Genomic DNA, 19,681 nt, shown 5'->3' with positions numbered 1-19,681 from the left:
ACCCCGTGGGAGGCGTGCGGCGGGAGACTGCCCCGCGCCTGGCCTTCAAGGACCCGCCCGACCTGGGCTCACAGCCCATTGGCCGTGGCTTCCCATGGCCGCCCAGTAGCGCCCCCTTCCGAACCCTGGACGCCGCACGAGGAGTCTCGCGCAGGCGCAGTCGGCGCGGCCCGGCAGCCCCCGGCAGCCCCCGCGGCCTCAAGCCCCGCCCACCCGGCGCCGGGGAGCCCCCGGCGGCCCCGCCCCCGCCCGCCCACGGAGGAGGCGGGTGGGGATGACGTCATTGACCTGGGCGACGGACATTGGGCGCCATTTTGAAAAGGGGAAAAAATCCCTCTCCGGCGGAGGCGGCGGCGGCGGCGGCGGCGGTGGCGGCCCGGCTGAGGTGCTGGGGCGGCAGCTGCGTGGCGGCCGCCTCCTTCGTCCGCCGCCGCCTCGGCGCTCTGCCGCCCGCGCGCGCCCGCCGGCCGGACGGCCATGGCAGGTGAGGCCCGCGCGGGCGGGGCGCGGGGCGGGCGGCGTGGCGGGGGGCGCGGGCGGGGCCGCGCGGCCTGACGCGCCCGGTGTGTCCGCAGGAGCCGGAGGCGGCGGCTGCCCCGCTGGCGGCAACGACTTGCAGTGGTGTTTCTCGCAGGTCAAGGGGGCCATCGACGAGGACGTGGCGGAAGGTAAGGCCGCCCCTCCCCGGCCCCTCCCTCCCCGCACCGGCCCTCGGACCCGGGCTCGAGGCCCCTCTCCGGGAGCGTGCGCGCCCCGGTCCGTCCGCAGCCCGCAGCCGGCGGGAGCTGCGCGGAGCCCAAGGTCACGGCGCCTGCCCGCCGCCCGGCTGCCCCGCCGCGGGCTCCGGGCTCCGCCGCCGCCGCTGAGCCTGGAGCCTCTGCAGGAACCGGGGGCTCAGGCCGCCAGCGAGGAGACCGCAGAGGAGCGGCGGCCGGAGGGGAGACCCGGGCCGGCTGTCCGGCCGCGGTTCCTCCCTCTTTAGAGACAGGGTCGGAATCGGGGTGTCCGTTCCCTCTTGTCTGGCGGCGCATCGCCAAGTTCCCGGCTTGGAGTCGGTGGCTCTGTTCCTGAGCCGCAGCCCTGGAGGAGCCGGGGCGGGGACCCAGGTTCGGGCTGCTTGTCAGAGAAGCGGGAGTTTCCAGTCACTTTTTGCCTTGACACAAAAGACCGCTTTTTTGCCCCAAGAAGCGGACAGCCTCTGGCGGTGGCCAGGTGTCTGGTCACCGCTCCTCCTCCTCCTCGGCCCCTGCCGTGCCCTTCTTGGTCCCGGGACCTTTGGCCCCACCGGACACACGGGGCCCTGGTGGGGATAGGTGCATCGAGTTTGAGATGGAAGCTGGGTGATTTTATATCATCTGGATAGTTTGGTTCTGTCTCTCTCCCATTCGCTTGAGATACATTACTTTTGTTCATTTTGCACGCGCCAAGCGGGTGACAGTTTAACTTATTCGAAATTCCTATCAGGAGTAATAAAAGCAAACCCTGTTTGTTTAAAGGTGGAGAGGTGGAAGGGCTTAATGACTGTCATAATTTCTGTTTTGTCTTTTTTTCCTTTTTAATGAAGTCATTGTTGACAAGCAGAATAAGCTAAAATTTAAATCTAACAAATGATGCATTTTACTAGGTCTGGGATGTTATAGTTTGAAAATATGCTTGACAGAAATAGTGCGTTCTTTGAATTGAACTGATTGGAAGTTTTTGAAGTAAAATTTTGAACACATCTAAAAGTTTGGTATTTCAGGTTATCTTTTTTGGTGATAAAAAGCTTTGTAGTAATTACCCACGTTGTTGGTTTGTTTTATATTGTGGCGTGTATTTAGGCTTTCTATCTTAGCCCACGTATGCGTCAGCCTTAGTAATCTATCAGGGTTAACACGCTTATAACTCTTCATCATAGTTGTGATAGTTTCATTTGAATTGTTCTTTTACGATAGAAGTCGGTAATAAGGAAAGTGTAATTGTTAGTGATTGCTAAGCAATTAGAATAAAGACGGTCAAGAAGCCGGTTGTACCCAAACAGCCTTGAGGAAGAAATGTCGACAAGTGCTAACTGCAGGTGGGTGAACCCTGATGGATTGGCCCCAGGACTTCAGTAAATTTGTTTAGATTTGCGGCTTGTAAGGCCTTTGTTCTTGAAAGTTGAGTTCTGGTCTGAGCTCTGCTGAGAGAAGTTCCACCGCTTTCCCCTGCGCGGGCGCTAACATGCCTGAGATTGTTGTAATGAGAAGCTCTGGGTTTGACGTGTGCCTGCCATTTACCAGGTCTCAAGGCCCTTTCTGAACCTCAGTTTGCTTATCTAGAAATTGTGTTGGAAGATCTTCATTAAGATCACACATTGTGCAGTGCTTTTCTAACCTGTAAATTGTTGCAAACGTTGGTCACAACTATTAATTAATTCTCATGTTGTAGCTATATTTAAATATAAAAAAGAGCATTTCTTATTCTTTTCCTCACCTCCTTCCTATCTCTCCACTCACGCCAGATCCCTCCCATTGTACATGACCTCTGGTTTTTTCCATTATTTTTCAGTGATCCATCCCTTGAATTCTGCTCATATTCCTTTGCCAACGTAGAATATTCTTTTTGTCTTCTGTCTGTTCTAACCATCCTTCCAAATCCATCTCGGATTCCACTTTATGAATCACTGCTCAGCCATTCTTAATTCAGTGTTCTATTTTACACTCTGACCTTTCTTTCACTCAGCCCGCCAGGTGCTCAGCAGTTGGCTGTATCCTGTTTGCGGGGCCTCCGTTTTCTCCCGTGGGTTAGGCTTGTCCCTTCAAACTGATGTGAATCGGGATGTGGAAAGGCACTTGGTCCAAATCCTATGTCAAGCCTCTTACTGGCTTTGTGATCACTTGCCAGGTTACTTACCTTGTTTCCTCATCTGTAAAATGGGCTGTTCCCTGTGACTGTTCCAGGATTGCTGGGAAGATCTGGGTAATGCAGGGCATCTCTGGCAAACAGGCAGCACAGTACCCGAGACCTGTTAAAAGCTGGTGTCTTGCATGGGAGAATAACTTACTGTTTCTCCAGGGAGCCGTTTAAGAAAATGAAGGGTATGGGGGCTCGTTTCCAGCTGAGCTCATTTGAAAAGGTCAGAACAGTGTCTTAAAGGGCTGCTGGTGCTGGGTGTTGAGATAGAGAAGCCCAGGTCCTGACTCACAAAGCCTTCTGCTTATGCACACTGACCAGCAGATGGTCATTGCATCATTCGGAGAGCAGGGCAATTCGAGAAAACGTCAGAGACCTGCCCGGGAGAGAGCCTTGTATGGGGAGTGAAGGGGAGAAGTGAGGCTGTGTGTAGGAAAGGGAGGAAGGAGAGTGTTCCAGATGAAGGGAGCTCGGAGTGGAGATTGGAGAGAGTGGTGCTTTCTGAGAAACCAGAATTCTTGGCAGAGACAGGTTGGCAGGGTCCAAAGGGTGATGAATGAAAGCCTTGGATACCATGCTGAGGACTTAGAATTGTGCTTTGAAGTGATTGTGATGGTAAGCAGAGGAGTGACACTGACTTTACATTTTTAGGAAGATCACCCTGGCCTTTGGAGAGGGAAGGTTCTGGGGTAAGAATAGGCAGAATACCAATTAGAAACTTCCTGCAATAATAAAGGCTGGAAACCTGGGCACTTGAGAAGGTTGAATCTTGTTGTGGTCACAGAACCAGCTATTGTGGTCGGGCCCTTGGGAGACCATACCCACACCTTGGTCTGGTTCAGTCAGCACTCAAGCAGGAGCTGCCGGGAAAGTGGTTTCCTCCCGAGCTCATTGGGGGTGTTTCTTCAGCACGTGGCTTTGTTCTCTGTACCCCATGGGCTTTACCTGGGGAGCTGATGTCAGGGTCTTGGTGTTGATAGTATCAGAAGTCTCAGTTTCTGACCAACAGCGTCTCACTAGGTAATGGCATCATCATTGCAGTAGTAACGACTTCATCCAGACGAGGGAATAGAACCTGTGCTGTCCATAATGTCCTCTGTACAGAAGCCAACAGAAGTTACTGCATAAAATTTACAATGTTTCTGTTAATAATATGTAACAATCTGTTTTGTTTTAAAAGTTAGTATTAGGCAGGCATTATATATTAGGCAACAGTCTCTTTGAACCAGTTTTTTTCTTTTCAGTATTAATTTTCTAAATTTCTACCCTACATGCTTACATAAGACAGCCCAGGCTAGATAAGTCCTGGTGACCACGGACTAGGTGTTCTATCAGTTGGGCAAAACCGTAAACTTCACGGGTGCTGCTGGCTCTGGTTCCAGAACCGAGAAGTGGCTGGTTGGTAATGACAAGTTTCTCGTGAAAATTTGGCTTTATCCAGGGAGAAAGTTTAATACATATGTATCTGTCTTTTGACCTTTTTTATTGATTTTTTTTATTCTCATTGTGATTTCTCTCACAGTTGTAATCTGGTAAACTGCCTTTGTATTTTATTGACAGCTGACATTATCTCAACTGTTGAATTTAATTACTCTGGAGATCTTCTTGCAACAGGAGACAAGGGCGGCAGAGTTGTTATTTTTCAGCGGGAACAAGAGGTCAGTACATCACAATCCACAAACCTGGTAAAATCAGTTAACCCTTCTGACATCCCTTTAATCGTGCAGAATCGTCTTCCCAAAATTGTCTCTTGAGAGTTGTGTTTCAGCTCATTGCCCTCCAACCATTGATCCCCGATCAAGTCCCCATGCCTTCCGTAATTCATTTGAGGGGCTGTCCGTGAAATCACTTCCCAAGCCCAGCCTATGGTCTGGCTGTGCAGGGTACTTACTGCAGAGGGGGCCTGTTGCGGGGAGGGAGCCCTTGTTCTCTCTGCTCCTCACCCCCAGCGCAGCACTGTCAGTGCGGGAAGGGAAGGGAAGGGAAGGGATACTCAGAACACAGACCTGGGAGGGCCCACAGGTGGGTCTCACTCATGAGCACTGGTTGTGGGTCATGTCCCTTTCGGGGGAGCCACGGAGAAAAACAGCCTTGTTTTCAGTTATGCGAAAGAGGGAATGGGAGCCAGCCCAGCCCTGCCCTGCCCACCCCACCCCCTTAGTGCTGGGGGCTTAGCAGAGTCTCCGAGAGCACAGAAATGGATCCGATGTAAGGATCCCCGTGCAGGTGTTCTAGCCCCGCAGAGTGCCTGTCTTTCCCTGAAAGACCCGTGTCTAGGCTCCCTAACTTCCCGTTTCCTGGCATATCAGTGGGCAGTCACTTTTTCATCTCCAGATTCTAGCCTCTAAGTGAGTATAGAGACTGACCAGCCCTTGTTCTCTTCCATGGAGGTCTGTTCCATCGTCCATGTCACCAGACAGGGGCACCACGGGGCATCAGCGGTGCGGCCTGGCTCCTGGGGACGTGGAAAGTACAAGGGCTGGGGTCCTCTTTGTTGTTTTACTGAGGAGGCTAATTGTGAGTGCCAGCTGTTGTACATTTTGGGGGGGCCGGATGTTTTTTGTTTGACTTTTAAAAATGTGTGTGGTCATTTGATGTTCAAATTGGTAATGCTAACATTTTCCCATACACAGAGCTTGTTCATGAAAACTGCTTTCTGTTTCCTTGCAGAATAAAAGCCACCCTCATTCTAGGGGAGAATATAATGTTTACAGTACCTTTCAAAGTCACGAACCAGAGTTTGACTATTTGAAAAGTCTAGAAATTGAGGAAAAAATTAATAAAATTAGGTGGTTACCACAACAGAATGCTGCTCATTTTCTACTCTCTACAAATGGTAAGACCTGTTTTTAATGGTTGTTTGGTTAGGATTTCATTTTCTATGTGTAGGTTCTTCTTTATTTTAATCTATTATAGAAGTTATTTCTGCTTTAAACTTTGTGGGGAGGGTAATTATTAGCTAGGAAACAAGTGATAGGTTGAAAACTCAAATAATGCACACACACACCCTCCCAGTACCACATGCTTAGAAAAGGCAAAGAAAACCCTCCACACGTGGACCCGCTCCAGTGGTGCCCCCCATCTTCAGCTCTGACACTGTTACGTATGTCAGAAACGAGTGTTCGCCCATAATTGGAAATACACACTTTTCTAGTATAATACCCAACTAATAGTGGTGCATGATAATATGGTTTTTCTTTTAATATGGAGAATGAGGTTTTTATTTTCAGATAAAACTATTAAATTATGGAAAATAAGTGAACGGGATAAAAGAGCAGAAGGTTATAACTTGAAAGATGAAGATGGACGACTTCGAGACCCATTTAGAATTACAGCACTGCGGGTATACATTCCGTTTTCTTTATCACTACTTTTCATAGATTGATCAAGAATAATGCCTGAGTCATTTGTTATCTGCCTTCGTGGTTCAGAAAGTTATTTATAATAGAGTCATTTTCTGTATGCATGTTAGAAATGGGGCTCCTCATATTTTCACAAGAGCAGAAGTCACACATTAGCTTCAGAAAATGCAGTGATACTAAAGAAAAGACTCCGATTTAATTCCACAACAGGAGCTTTCTAAATGTGACTGCCTTTCACCGTCCAGGTTCAGAATAGCACAGAGAAGGGTTATCAACCAGGAGGAACTCAGAACCCCTCCCAAGGTGACAGCACAGGCTGCAGATTGAAGAGGAGCTACAGGCCACCAAGATGCATTTATGGTGGTTTTAGTTGGATTTCCTCCAAGTTAACTAAGGCAGGTCTAATGCTTCAGAATCCTTGCCTGTCGGTCCATTAATTGTTGAATTCTCCGCTCCCTTTTTGGTACACTGGGTATAGAATGAAATGGCCACATTTCATCAGTTCTGATACTCAGGTTTTTCAGATTTTTCACATCTATGAAGTTGAGTAAAACTTAAAATCTCAGAGTTTTGTCATTGGCCTGAGGGGAGAGGGGGAGGTGCATGCCATGGATAGTATCTTAAATGTGACAGAACGTGGCGAAGGAGGTAAAACACATGAGTCATGGCCGGGCATGCCCCGTATGACACCAGAGAAGTACCGCTCTGGACAGGACGGCACAAGAAGAGGCACCACGGTAGTGCAGAGGCCCCCACACAAAGTTAGCTGCCTGCCCCATGTGTGTGTTTATCAGGTGAATGGTAGTGCTCACATTCAGACTGCAGCAGAGGCTCTGCAGAGAGGGACACTGCTGCAGGCCTCCCGCACATGCCCCACTGTGGTGACACTGGGCAGTGTGCTTGTCTGTGTAATGCCTCTCCTCTGCTTTCCTGCACTGGGTGCAAGCAGGGTGCTAGGGTGGTGGGTGCACAGGATGGAGCCCCAGCCCAGCAGCGAAGGCAGTGCCACAGCAGTTAGGAAAACGGGGATGTGTTGCCGAGGAGACCTGCAGGATGGGACAGTCGTCGTAAGACCTCTTAGGTCGGTAGTGTTGCCCTGTTTCCAGGGGTTTGAGCCCAGGGAAGCTGTGAAATGTGCTGAAATTGAGCTTACAGAACCCTGATTTGAGCCAGGATATGATCCAGATGGCGATTTCTGACGCCCGTGCTTCTGCTTTTGTATCGTGATTCATGATGGTATAGATGGCCCCTGTTTGTGACAGGGACACCATTGTGAGCTGCTCACTTCACTGTCAGTGTAATAGAGGGAGAGGATGGGACCATGTGGAGTGTGCTTTCTCCTGCCCAGCCTGCCCCCAGCAGTGCCGCCCACCTGAGCAGACCACCCTCTCAGTATCAAGTTCCTTCGGACCATGCCTGCTTGCCACACGTGACACCTACATGCCTGTTGTGGAAAAGCTATAGATCTTATTAGGCTCAATTTGGTTTTATTCAAGGCTGCTTTATTTGCTTGGCCTGAATATAACTAGTGGATTTGGTGGCTGGTGAAGCATATGAGAAAAGCAGTTTCTGTATAAACTGCCCTTATTTACCGCAGGGTGAGGTAAAGGGTCATAGGATGGCTAACTGCACTGACCTGTGAGTTCAGGTCTGTGTTTGCATTCACATGGATTTTTAGGTTGTCTAAACTTAACTGGGTAAGAATGAGAACTATTGATTTTCCTGTTCCTAAATTTTCTTTTCCTCTTAAATTATTTTAGTATTAGAAAACAGGTCTCGTTAATTAGAGGAAGGTATCTCCTGTTATAAGTATTCAGTTGTCCTGTATTTTGGTTATTAGACACGTATGTATTGGAGGGGTATGCCAGGCCTCTCCCATACCACATAGAGCTAACATGTCCCATTCCAGAGAAAAGGGGGTGTGGTCAGCATTTAACCAGTTTACAGTGAGGGAAGTCGCCGGGTCAGTGTGCTCAGTAGTTGAGAGTCGAACCAGGAACCAAGAGCTCACCGGTTTGATTCCCAGTCAGAGAACATGCCTGGTTTGTGGGCTTAATCCCCTGTGGGGGGATGTGCAGGAGGCAGCGAATCAATGATGTTTCTCTCTAATTGATATTTGTCTCTATCCTTCTGTCTGAAAAATTAATTTATTTTAAAAAGTGAAGGAAGTCTCTGTGCACATTTCCACAAGAATTTTGGCCAGAGAAGACTAAATTGAGAGATTTCCCTTCTTGTCCTTTAAGGCACTACCTTTTGGTTTTAAATTACAAAAATAACAAAAAATACCGTCACTAATTTTTGTTTGGATTTATTTTAAAGCTCCATTTCTGCTAGATGTCAGTGATGTTGAGCCTTTTTTTATCACATGTGGATGCTGTCACCCACAACTGAGCCCCTCCTTCAGGCTGTGGCCCTTCCATTCCGGTGTAGATGCCCTCTTCCCTGGAAGACATAGGGTTTCTGTGCCCCGTTTGTAAAACCTGTTGTTGAAGTATAATGTAAACGCCAGGAAATCCCCTGCTGTATGACTGAGCAGCCCCAAGAGCACACAAGTGCAGCCGCCAGCGCGACAAACAGCAGCTCCCAGCCCCTCCTGTGCACTCCTCCAGCCCTGCACCGTCCACGGCTTGTGGTGTGAGTGGAGCAGCAGGCACTAGTGGTGGGAAAGAGAAGGTCCATGCTGCAGCTCCCTCTCAGCAAACAGCTGAGCCTGCCCAGAGCCACAGGGACAGACGGGACAGTGAAGCCACACCTTAGGCATCAGAGTCCTGAAGGCAGTTTGTTCAGGTGCTGGTTTAATTTTTTCTTCCTTGGAAGCGGCAGCCAGGAGGAGCAGCTTGAAATAGAACCTTCCATATCGCAGCCTATTTCCATAGCCCTGTCACTTGCTCTTAGGGTGTTACCTATACAAAACTCACTTAACTGTGATGGAGATTTGTCTCTCTTGTTATCTACTGTGTGTTCTGATTGTATGCTGCTGTGGTCTTGTTTTGAATTCCTGTTTCCGTCCATTTTTTAGGTCCCAATATTGAAGCCCATGGACCTCATGGTGGAAGCAAGTCCGCGACGAATTTTTGCAAATGCTCACACATACCATATAAATTCCATTTCCGTAAACAGTGATCATGAAACGTATCTTTCTGCAGATGACCTGAGAATTAATCTGTGGCATTTAGAGATCACAGATAGAAGCTTTAGTATCCTTCATCGGGCGGGTCTCGCACTTTCCTAGGCTTGTTCTTTGCTAGGGAACTCTCAGCGCTATGCCCCTCCAGTCTTTGCTGCCTGGCAGCCGGGCTGTAAGTTCTCTGTGGCTTAAATACCTTTTTTTATATATTTTTAAATTGATTTCAGAGAGGAAGAGAGAGAGGAACATCGATGATCAGCTGCCTCCTGCATGCCCCCCTACTGGGGATCGAGCCCACAACTGGGGCATGTGCCCTTAACTAGAATTGAATGCAGGAGCCTTCAGTCCACAAGCCAATGCTCTATCCACTGAACCAAATCAGCTAGGTCTATACAATCATATCTTTCATTGCTTATTTAAAAAATGCTTGTCCCATAATCATGCTTCCAACACCCTTTCCTGCGACTGAGATTTTAAAACAAATACTTTCTTATACTTAGTTGCATCTATGAACACTGTAAACATAGTTTTGATCTGCGCACATGTAGATTGAAAGGGGGGCTAAATGCTTCTCCAGATGCTCAGCCGCCTGCCAGTGCCTTGCGGTCCTGCCCCTTCTGCACTCTGACAGCCACCCTGGGGCTCCTTCCGTGACCACTGTCCTTCCTGCTCCTGAGCGGCCAGCGGTGAGCTGGGTCCTGCTCTCATCTTGGCCCGGGTTCTTCCTCCAGCCTGACTGCTGCTGCCCCGCCTACTGGGAGTCCTCTCTGGCACTCGCTGCTTCATGCCCAGAGCTTCCCTGGGTCCCCTCCCTGCACACCCCTGAGGTCACTGCCCTGCTGTCTGCTGTTCATGCCTTGCACTGTGCTGTCACCTATGTGTCAGCTTTCTCATATGTGGCAGGACACATCTGAGAGCCAGCTTCTGCTTGTTTTTTCATGACGGCGATGGCTATACTTGCTGACCTACTATGTGACCCTGGGTAACTATTTAGAACAAGCTATGGATGTCAAACACTTGGGAAAGCAGAATCTTAAGGAAATTGGAAATGCCCATGTGTGTGGGGGTAAGAGGGGTTTATGGATAGAGCATGAGATTTTTGTGCAGGTGGATACTTGCTTATTTACATTAAATCTGTGTGAGCTATAAAACATCTGAAGCAGCAACAGGAGGGAAGCAGCATCGGTGAGAAGTGTGTGTGTGTGTCCAGCCCTGTCAGGCCCATTATCCTAGTCTGCTAATGCATCAGTGTGGATCCTCTTACTGACGGGCTCCCTCACAGCTAATCTCTTAATCCTCGCTGTGCGGGGTACGTGGCTTGACATGGACTAAAACCGCCATGCGCTCTGCCTTAACCGCGCTCCCAGACATCGTGGACATTAAGCCCGCCAACATGGAGGAGCTGACGGAGGTGATCACCGCGGCGGAGTTCCACCCCCACCAGTGCAACGTGTTTGTGTACAGCAGCAGCAAGGGGACCATCCGGCTGTGTGACATGCGCTCCTCGGCCCTGTGCGACCGACACTCAAAGTGTAAGTGCCTGCCTGTTGGAAACAGCTCGTTTAAATCCTGCAATCAGACCCTGGAGTGTGTGCAGAGGCTGAGGGTTTGCTCCTGCCCCCCGGGCCTGGACCCATTTGTGGCCTCCTTGGTTCCATCAGTCATGGGCCATGGCCAAGAGGTCCTGCTTCCCGGAGACATTCATGTTGGAGCCACCGTAGGTTTGCTCTGCCCAGAATCTCGGTGCATCGTCACAGACCTGGGCTGGGGCCTCAGGATGCATTTGCCCTGTGGCCCTTCTCAGCTGTTGGGAGCTGTGTTGGACTGACAGCCAGTCTCAGGAAAGTCGAGCACTTTCTCCCAAGCTTGACTCTCCTAGGTGAAGGAAGTGGCAGGTTCATTTCGTTTTTGCCCATAAAAATAGGCCCAACGTTATAGAAAACCCTCCCACGTGTGTTGGAGATGGGACATATGTTGTGGAGACTTGCTGGAGGATCCTGAGGTGTGCTCCAGGAAAAACAGTCCAAGCAGTGCCTTGGTGGTCCTCTCCTGCCCGTCTCAGTGAACTGGGCCTAGCCAGTCTGTCTGGATTGTCTCCCACATAAGCCCACAGCACCAGCAGTGCTGACGTTCATGTGCTCCCGAGCTGTTGCTCAGTCACCTTTCTACTTTTTTCTTCTGTCCTCTTTTATTGTGTCTTAAAGAATTCTGCATCCTACCTGGTTTGGCTCTGTGGTTAGAGCATTGGCCCTTAGACTGAAGGGTTCGATTCCAGTTAAGGGCATGTACCTCAGTTGCAGGTTTGGTCCCCAGCCCTAATTGGGGGGTTGGGGGGTTTGCCAAAAGCAACCAATTAGCAAGTCTCACATTGATGTTTCTATCCCCCGCCCCCTTCCACTCTCTCTATAAAAAATCAATGGAAATATCCTCAGGTGAGGATTAACAAAGCAACAAAAACAAAGAATTCTGTACTCTTTATAGAATTCCTACAGGGAAGAGTGAGTCTTAGAACACCTGGCCACTGTCTTTAAGGTAGCACTCTTGAATGAACAATTTCAATTCCCAAGAGTAGTTTTTGTCAGCAAAATAATTCATTTTAATAGATATTCGGTATTGCCACCAGCTTCTTGAAAATTAACTTTAGCCCTGGCTGGTGGGGCTCAGATGATTGTGCATAGTCCCATGTACCAAAGGTTACTGTTTGAATTCCTGGTCAGGGCTTGATCTCCAGTAGGAAGTGTGCGGGAGACAGCCATCCATGTTTCACTCTCACATTCATGTTTCTCTCATTCTCCCTGTCTAAAGATCACATTTTTTTAAATCTTAAAAAAAAATTTACAGGTTCAAAAAAATGGAAGGCAGCCTAAAATTAAAGAACATGCCAGCCTCCTTGCCGAAGGTGACTGAGCCGAAGGCATGACAGTGCCCAGGGCTTACGTGCAGCCTCCACGACACCACGGGTGAAAGACAGGGCACTTACTGCCGAGAGCAGAACTGGGAGACAGTAGGATTTGCCAAGGAAGATGAGGATCTTCCTGAAAGGAGTGATCCAGTTCTATCAAAATAGATCGTGACCATGGAGTAGTGAAAACTAACTTTGAAGTAGAGGGCCGCTGGTTATTGAAACTTGGACCAGGTGGAGGTTGTGGTCAGTTGAGGTGGGGAAGACAGGATGTCTGAGCTGCTGGGATGGTCCAGACAGGCAAACCTTCAGCAGACGTGCAGGGCACTTTCTCGGCCGCCCTGAACACAGCACCTGCGTTCTCATGTGATGATGTTTCTTATCTTCCAGTGATAGGGACGGGGCAAGGCTAGACATGTTTGCTAGGGCCTGGGGCCACAAGGACACGCAGCTGTCTGTGCAGTTAACGGCCTCCGATCAGCCAAGGGTCCTTGGCCAGGGCACAAGGCAGCACGTCCTGGAAACCTCTCCAGGTAGCAGCTGAGGCCTCACGCACGGACATGCTGGTCCTGAGCTGGGTGGAATCGGGGCCCGTGCTTCTGTCACTCGCTGGCACTGGAGTGGTCTGCCTAAACTTAAGCACAGAAGTGGAACGCCAGAAAGTGCCTGGAGGTCAGAAGCTTGAGCCCTCTGCGGTGTCAGGAGGGCCCAAGTCCTGTGGGACTTCAAAATCATTTGTCCAGTTTCTAAACAGAAGCCGGAAATACTGTTTTTCAGTTTTTGAAGAACCTGAAGACCCCAGCAGTAGGTCTTTCTTCTCCGAAATAATTTCCTCCATCTCCGATGTGAAATTCAGCCATAGTGGTCGGTACATGATGACCCGAGACTACCTGTCGGTGAAGGTCTGGGATCTGAACATGGAAAACCGGCCCGTCGAGACCCACCAGGTGAGGCCCCTGTGGGAGGACACGCCACACCTCACACGTGACGCTTTCTAACCATCCTGTGATCTCATTAAGGTCCACGAGTACCTTCGAAGCAAGCTGTGCTCTCTGTACGAAAATGACTGCATCTTCGACAAATTTGAATGCTGCTGGAACGGTCCAGACAGGTAAGCCTGCATCAAGACTGACCGCCACACAGGCTCGTGTCCCATGGGCCTCCTCAGGCCCAGCAGGCGACTTCCAGAGACAGATGGGCGCTGGGCGAGCTGCGTGGAGGATGCTGGCGGACTTGGCTTCCTAGGCCATCTGTTTGGTGCGGTGTTGAGGTGGGGAAGACAGGATGTCTGAACCGACTTCTCTCCCCTTGCTCATAATTCCTTCTATATTTAGTGAGTGTGGCAGTACTAGGTTCATGTTGATGGTTTTGTAAATGCTTGGTGAATGATAATTTCTTTTCTGTTTCCAAGATGAGTGGGAAGGAAGGAAGGGGGAGGTCATGTACTAGTAAGTACAGAGATGGCCTGTTCTTCCAGAGAAGCAGGAGAAAATGCCCTCAGAGCTATTGGTTGTCACGCTTGGACAGAGTAGAGGTGGCCAGGGTGAAATCCTCATTTAATTTATGCGACAATTCTGTTACATGTTTATTTTGTGCATTCTTTAAAGATGGTAATACTAGTATTGCTGAGAGTTAAACCTTTAATATCATTAAAAAAAATCTGTTTCTGATGATGGCAGGAGATGAACTTGCATCATCTTTAATAGAAACTGTCACGTAGCGCTCCTGGCAGCAAGGGACTGGCAGGCATTCTGAAAAGCCCTTCGGCACAAGTAGAAACCCTGGGTATGATGCCACACATTTTTCATGTGCACAGTGAGCTCACAAGGGCCATAAGTGAAGAGGGAGCCAGGACCCCTCAGCTTCTACAACCCACTATGGGCTCATGCAGACTGGGCATTGAAACGGGGTTCTTGTGGGTTACAGAAAAGGTATCTGTTCAGATGGAGTCCCAGGGGAATTCATCTGAGCCCTTAGATTGGGGTGGATAAAAATCTTGAGATTTGTGACCACGAGCCTGCCCTCTGTCTCACAGCGATGGAGAGTTTATACTGGCTGCAGGACCTGTGCTGGGGGTGAGGCGCTCTGCATGGCTGCAGGAATAAACTGGCTTCCGGTCTGGGCTCACCTGTCAGGCTTAGTGTTTCCTGGGTGCTGGCTGAGGTGGTGAGGTTCCTGGGTCAGAGACAGGACTTCATGGCACAGCAAAGCAGCATGAGCTTTGTGTTGGCCTTGGTCCCTCAGACCCACAGGAGTGACACGAGGGGCCCAGCAGATGCCATGCAAGTAGTGGGGCTGTCACAGACTGCACACACTGAGCTTTTTATAGCAAGTAGTAAACAAGCCTGCACTTGGACGTCTGCAGACACAAACCTTGAAGTGGGCCAGGTGGAGAGCCCTCAAGAACCACATTCCTGACAACCCACCGAGAGCACCCCTGGCAGAGCCCTTGTGGGTACACCAGGGCTCACAGGAGCTCAGCGATGAAAACTGTCATGTCACTGGGAGCCAGCCAGCAGAGACAACAGAACTTAGCCTCTGAGAATTCAGATTCTGAAGTCAGATGTTACAGAAGATAAAATAAGAATGCCAGAAGCACAGGTTAAAGGAACCAAGCCTGAACAGGCAGAAGACAAAAATGTCCTAGGACAGTGGTCGGCAAACTCATTAGTCAACAGAGCCAAATATCAATAGAATAGTACAACGATTGAAATTTATTTTGAGAGCCAAATTTTTGCCACTTCTTCAAAATAGACTCGCCCACGCCGTGGTATTCTGTGGAAGAACCACACTCAAGGGGCCAAAGAGCCACATGTGGCTGGAGAGCCGCGGTTTGCCAACCACGGGCCTAGGAGATATGGACAAGAATCCATCAGAGCTCCTAGAAATGAGTGCAGTTGTTGGAAGTTGCTGCATGGAGTAGAACCACATGTGCCCTAAGGATGGTCTAAGGAAGGCGCTGAGCACAGACAGCAAAGTGCGTGGATATGCATGGTTTGATGACTTGTGTGATATTTAGGATTGCAGGATAATGTGTGTCTAAGAACATGTAACTTCAGAATGTAGACATGTACAGTGTGGTGCACTCTGACCTTGAGTGCTTGTGCTGCAGGGGACACAGTAGGATTTAACTATCAGCAGTGGTTTGTGGGTACACACATGCTCTTGTATATTTTTTTATGCTTTTTGATATATCTGAATGAATACAAAATTCATTTAATTCACCTGTCCCCAGGGACTTCCAAAAGCTTTGCAGTAATGTCTACTTGTTTTTTCATTCTTGCGAACACTCCCCTGCCTTTTTGCGTGGAAGCTTCTATGGAGGGGTAGGGTGAAGTGGAGGAGGGCCCGGGCCGTGCAGCTGAGCAGCCCTGCGCATGCTCTAGGTTGTCTAGAGAACGGACAGCCGCCACTGGAAGTCCACTGACACCACATCTGGCAGTGTTCCCACCATCGAAATAAGTACAGCTAGCTTGGAGTAATTTTTCTCCTGAGCTTACCTTTTATTCTGGTGTGAAGTTTAGACAAGGTTAATCAGACAGTAAAGTATCGGCCTACAGCTGGGACCAGCCTTGAACCGTGTAAATGAAGCACCAGGTTCCCCTCAGGGAGCCTTGAGGATCCATTGCTCCTCACGCCGGGAGGAGACGTGGATGTCGGAGGAGGACTGCAGAAATGGACCCATTCTAAAGCCATGGCTCAAATCATGGCAGACGTTCACTGTTGTTCCTCCATTTTTCTTGAAAAAGAAGGGAAATTTTAACCAGTATAATAAAAATATATTGTGATGATGATTTACTTACTGAAAGCTATTAGAATTAATCCTGAAGAAATAGTATTGCAACCTCTGGAATTATGAACGAGGTTCTAAATCTCCCACACTTTTCCCAATGACTTTCTCTTACTTGTAATTTTGCTTCGTGTGAAAAAACTTTTGAAATTAATGAATTAAAAACACATTCTTTGATCAATTGTTAATGAAGCTACTGTGCCAAGTCAGATGTCTATTAAATATGAAGATCATAGATATCAACTTCGAATCACTGATACAATACAGAAGTTGAGCCTTGGGAATAAATTACACCGTTATTCATCACCAGAACAGATGACATGTAGCGGGGTTCTTTACCTTTTTTGAAAATTAATGTAATAAAAAATATGAATCCATTACTTTTTTGTTCTGTAATATTTGTTTTTACTGACATGATTTTACGAAAGTGTTGTATATATGTGAAATTCTCACTGCATTTCTCTCCTGACCATGATTACTTTCCTGTCTGGTCTCTAAGAATTACCCTGTTATGTAGCACAGGAGTCCCAGTGACCACATGGCTTGTCTTGTGCTGCGTCAAGTGCCTGCTGGCTTACACGTGCTTCTCTCTGTTTGAACAGTGCGATCATGACGGGGTCCTACAACAACTTCTTCAGGATGTTTGACAGAAACACAAGGAGGGACGTGACCCTGGAAGCTTCCAGAGAGAACAGCAAGCCTCGAGCCAGTTTGAAGCCTCGGAGAGTGTGTCCAGGCGGGAAGAGGAAGAAGGACGAGATCAGTGTGGACAGTCTGGACTTCAATAAGAAGATTCTGCACACAGCTTGGCACCCCACTGATAACATTATTGCTGTGGCTGCCACCAACAACCTGTACATATTCCAGGACAAAGTCAACTAGCAAGTGTGAGAGCGCATCATCCAGCAAAGCTAAGCCTGTGGCTGCTGTTGTGGAAGGGTGTCCTCTCGGTGGATCGCAGGGTGCACACCCTGCTCCCTTCCTAGACTGGAGCCGCGCACACAGCCAGGCAGGCTGTGGGGAGCCGCTGCACAAGTGAACTTGGTGCAGACTGACGGACAGAGCTCAATAAAGGCCATTACTCACAATAAATGTATTTATTTAAATCTGAGCCGTCCTTTCCAGTTTATAGACCAAAAAATGGACACCCAACAGTAAACTTGTCCTGTATCACTCTCTCGTCCCTCTGCCATCTGATGAGGGCTCTCATGCTACTGTACCAGTCGCCCGGGGGCCACTGGCCAAATGCTCAGGCAGCTTGACCTCCCACATGCCTGTATCTTCCATCACACCTTCTGGTGTAACCACCTAATAAAAGCAACACACTATACAAAGTGTTTTTAATCCAAGTCCAAGTATTGCCTTTTTCTTTGATCACAGATGACGAGGTTTACAAAATCATGCTTCAGAACTTGGAACCTTGTCCTTCATTGGCAGGACCTGTGAAGTTCTGAGTGTGCCTGTCCCCAAGCTTGCTAACTTTGCTTGTCTCTGTAGAAATACTACCTCTGACACAGCAGGTAAGATCCGAGACACCTTCACTCACTGCTGAGAAAGCAGATTGCAAGGAACCGAACAGACTTGCTGCAATGAGCTGAGCACCAGGTTCCACGCCTCTCAACTTCATTGTGGTTGAAAATGTGTGTGCTTGCTTTTACTTTGTTAAACGCAGGGAGGGGGCCATGCTGTACAGCTCGCTCACCCTGTGTGCATAAGCCAGCAAAACCAGACACCTTACAAGGTGAGGCCACTAGCACCCCAGACGAGCCACAGAGCTGTAACCATACGAAGTGCTGCGGCTGCGATGCTTTCCGTCTTGTTTCGAACCCAAGGCATTGTCCGGGGGAGGAGCACGGCTCACGCTCGCCCTGAAAACTGGTAAGCAGGTATGTCTGCTTACTAATGACAGTGACGCACAAATGCTGTCACTCATTACCCTGAATTAATGATGCCACGTAAGTTCACGTTTAGAAATTGAGAAGCTAAAAGTGCATTTTACTTGAAAAATAATGCTGTATATTGCTTTTAGCCATTTCCTAATTTGAGATGTGGAACAGAGTTAAGAATCACTCACCCGTTCCTTAAGAAAAAGCAGTTCTAGTGAAACTATAGGGGTATATAGTTCCACTATTTTGACCAAAAAGTATAATGAATTTCCAATGTTAGATTTGCACTGTGACAACTTCTTCCATCTTTCCTTTAAAATGTACTTCCCCCCAAGTAGAAAGCCAGTCTTTGTGTCTTGGATGGGACAGAGCAAAGGCCGTGGGCGTCACTGTGGCTGCGACTGAGGTCGCTTCAGCTGGCTCAGGAGCTCTGATCCTGAGGGTCCTTCTCCCCAGAGAAAGGCACTGGCGAGTGAGTGCAGGGCAGAGGGCATTGGGGTTTTCTTGACCTTGACCTCCCAGGAGCTGCATTGTCCTGTGGTTGAGGGAGGAGTGCAGAGGTTAGAGTCGCTGCACTCACACCTCCAGATTTCTGTATTGGTCCCTGTGTATTGAAAGCCCTGAGCTCACACACCTCCAGTGCAAACCCACCTGCCCCAGGCCACGTGCTGGCCCCCCAATGCCTTGCCCAGAATGCGCTTGTGCTCTGGATCAGCACACAACGAAGCTCACCCATTCATCCCTTTCAGAAACTAGATTTACCAGCAAGACCTGCACTGCTGTGTCCACTGGACCTTACCTTTCAGTGCCCAGCCCATTGCGATCCAGTGTTCAGGCCCCACCCCTTCAGCATGGCTTCATTCATCAGGTTCCCTTGTCTCTCTGACGCTGGCAATAAATGAAGCATCACTATGGGTCTGGTCATTTACACAAAAGATATGGCTCCTCCTCATACCTTCCCATCTCCCGCTCTGCCCTGTCCCACCCACCCCTCCAGCCAATCCCCATCTCTGGCATAGTTACACCATATTCCTTTTTGCACAATGAGATAGATGTATACGTTTTCTTTGGCTTTTTGCATAAACGATAGCATACTACATCTTCTATTCTCTTCTCAAACTCTTAATTTGTTCACCGGTCTGCACTTAGGACTCAGTGGGTTCATCTTATCTCCTTTCCATGGTGGCAACGGGGCAGCTCATCCGACAGCAGAGGGTCCCCCCCTTCCCAGGTAGGCCTCAGCCCCTCACCACACGGTGGGTGGGGGGAGTCCAAGGGGAGGACACAGCAGCAGTCTGAGCAGTCCAGGAGTACTTTCTCCCACCAGCCACGGCTGCGGGAGACAGATGGTAGCTCCCCTGCAAGACTGACCATCAGAGGACTGGCCTGCCACTGACTCATTTCCTGTCCAATGGGGACAGAGTTACTTTTAATATCACTCAGTCTCAGTTCATTGACCCCTCTACCCCCCTTTTTAAAAAATATCTTTATTGGCTGAAGCCGGTTTGGCTCAGTGGTAGAGCATCGGTCTGCGAGCTGAAAGGTCCCAGGTTCGATTCTGGTAAAGGGCATATACATTGGTTGCGGGCACATCCCCCATAGGGGGTGTGCAAGAGGCAGCTGGTCGATGTTTCTCTCTCATTGATGTTTCTAGCTCTATCATTCTCTCTTCCTCTCTGTAAAAAATCAATAAAATATATATTTAAAAATATATCTTTATTGATTTCAGAGAGGAAGATA

General features: G+C 49.0%; 1 protein-coding gene across 2 annotated transcripts; it reads left to right on the top strand.

Moving 5' to 3' along the window:
* Positions 1 to 290: 290 nt before the first annotated feature.
* On the top strand, positions 291 to 17,161 carry PPP2R2D (protein phosphatase 2 regulatory subunit Bdelta). Of its 2 annotated transcripts, XM_084904541.1 has the most exons (10): positions 291 to 484; positions 576 to 668; positions 4,435 to 4,532; positions 5,545 to 5,710; positions 6,105 to 6,217; positions 9,256 to 9,433; positions 10,731 to 10,895; positions 13,043 to 13,212; positions 13,285 to 13,376; positions 16,658 to 17,161. In XM_084904541.1, exons 1-10 carry the CDS (start codon positions 478 to 480, stop codon positions 16,935 to 16,937), a joined length of 1,362 nt encoding a protein of 453 aa, XP_084760667.1. In that variant the 5' UTR covers positions 291 to 477; the 3' UTR covers positions 16,938 to 17,161. The 2 variants fall into 2 exon arrangements, with proteins under 2 accessions (XP_084760667.1, XP_084760668.1); XM_084904542.1 differs by lacking the exon at positions 6,105 to 6,217 and having other exon boundaries at positions 309 to 484.
* The last annotated feature ends 2,520 nt before the right edge of the window (positions 17,162 to 19,681 follow it).

This window comes from Pipistrellus hanaki, assembly GCF_964339955.1.
Source record: "Pipistrellus hanaki genome assembly, chromosome: 14".
NCBI lineage: Eukaryota > Metazoa > Chordata > Mammalia > Chiroptera > Vespertilionidae > Pipistrellus > Pipistrellus hanaki.
This window is presented reverse-complemented; position numbering and strand designations above follow the sequence as displayed.

Coding starts and splice junctions, on each gene's coding strand:
- PPP2R2D (XM_084904541.1), top strand. Junction 6,218..9,255: donor TTAGAATTACAGCACTGCGG/GTATACATTCCG, acceptor TCCATTTTTTAG/GTCCCAATATTGAAGCCCAT. Junction 13,213..13,284: donor GGCCCGTCGAGACCCACCAG/GTGAGGCCCCTG, acceptor GATCTCATTAAG/GTCCACGAGTACCTTCGAAG.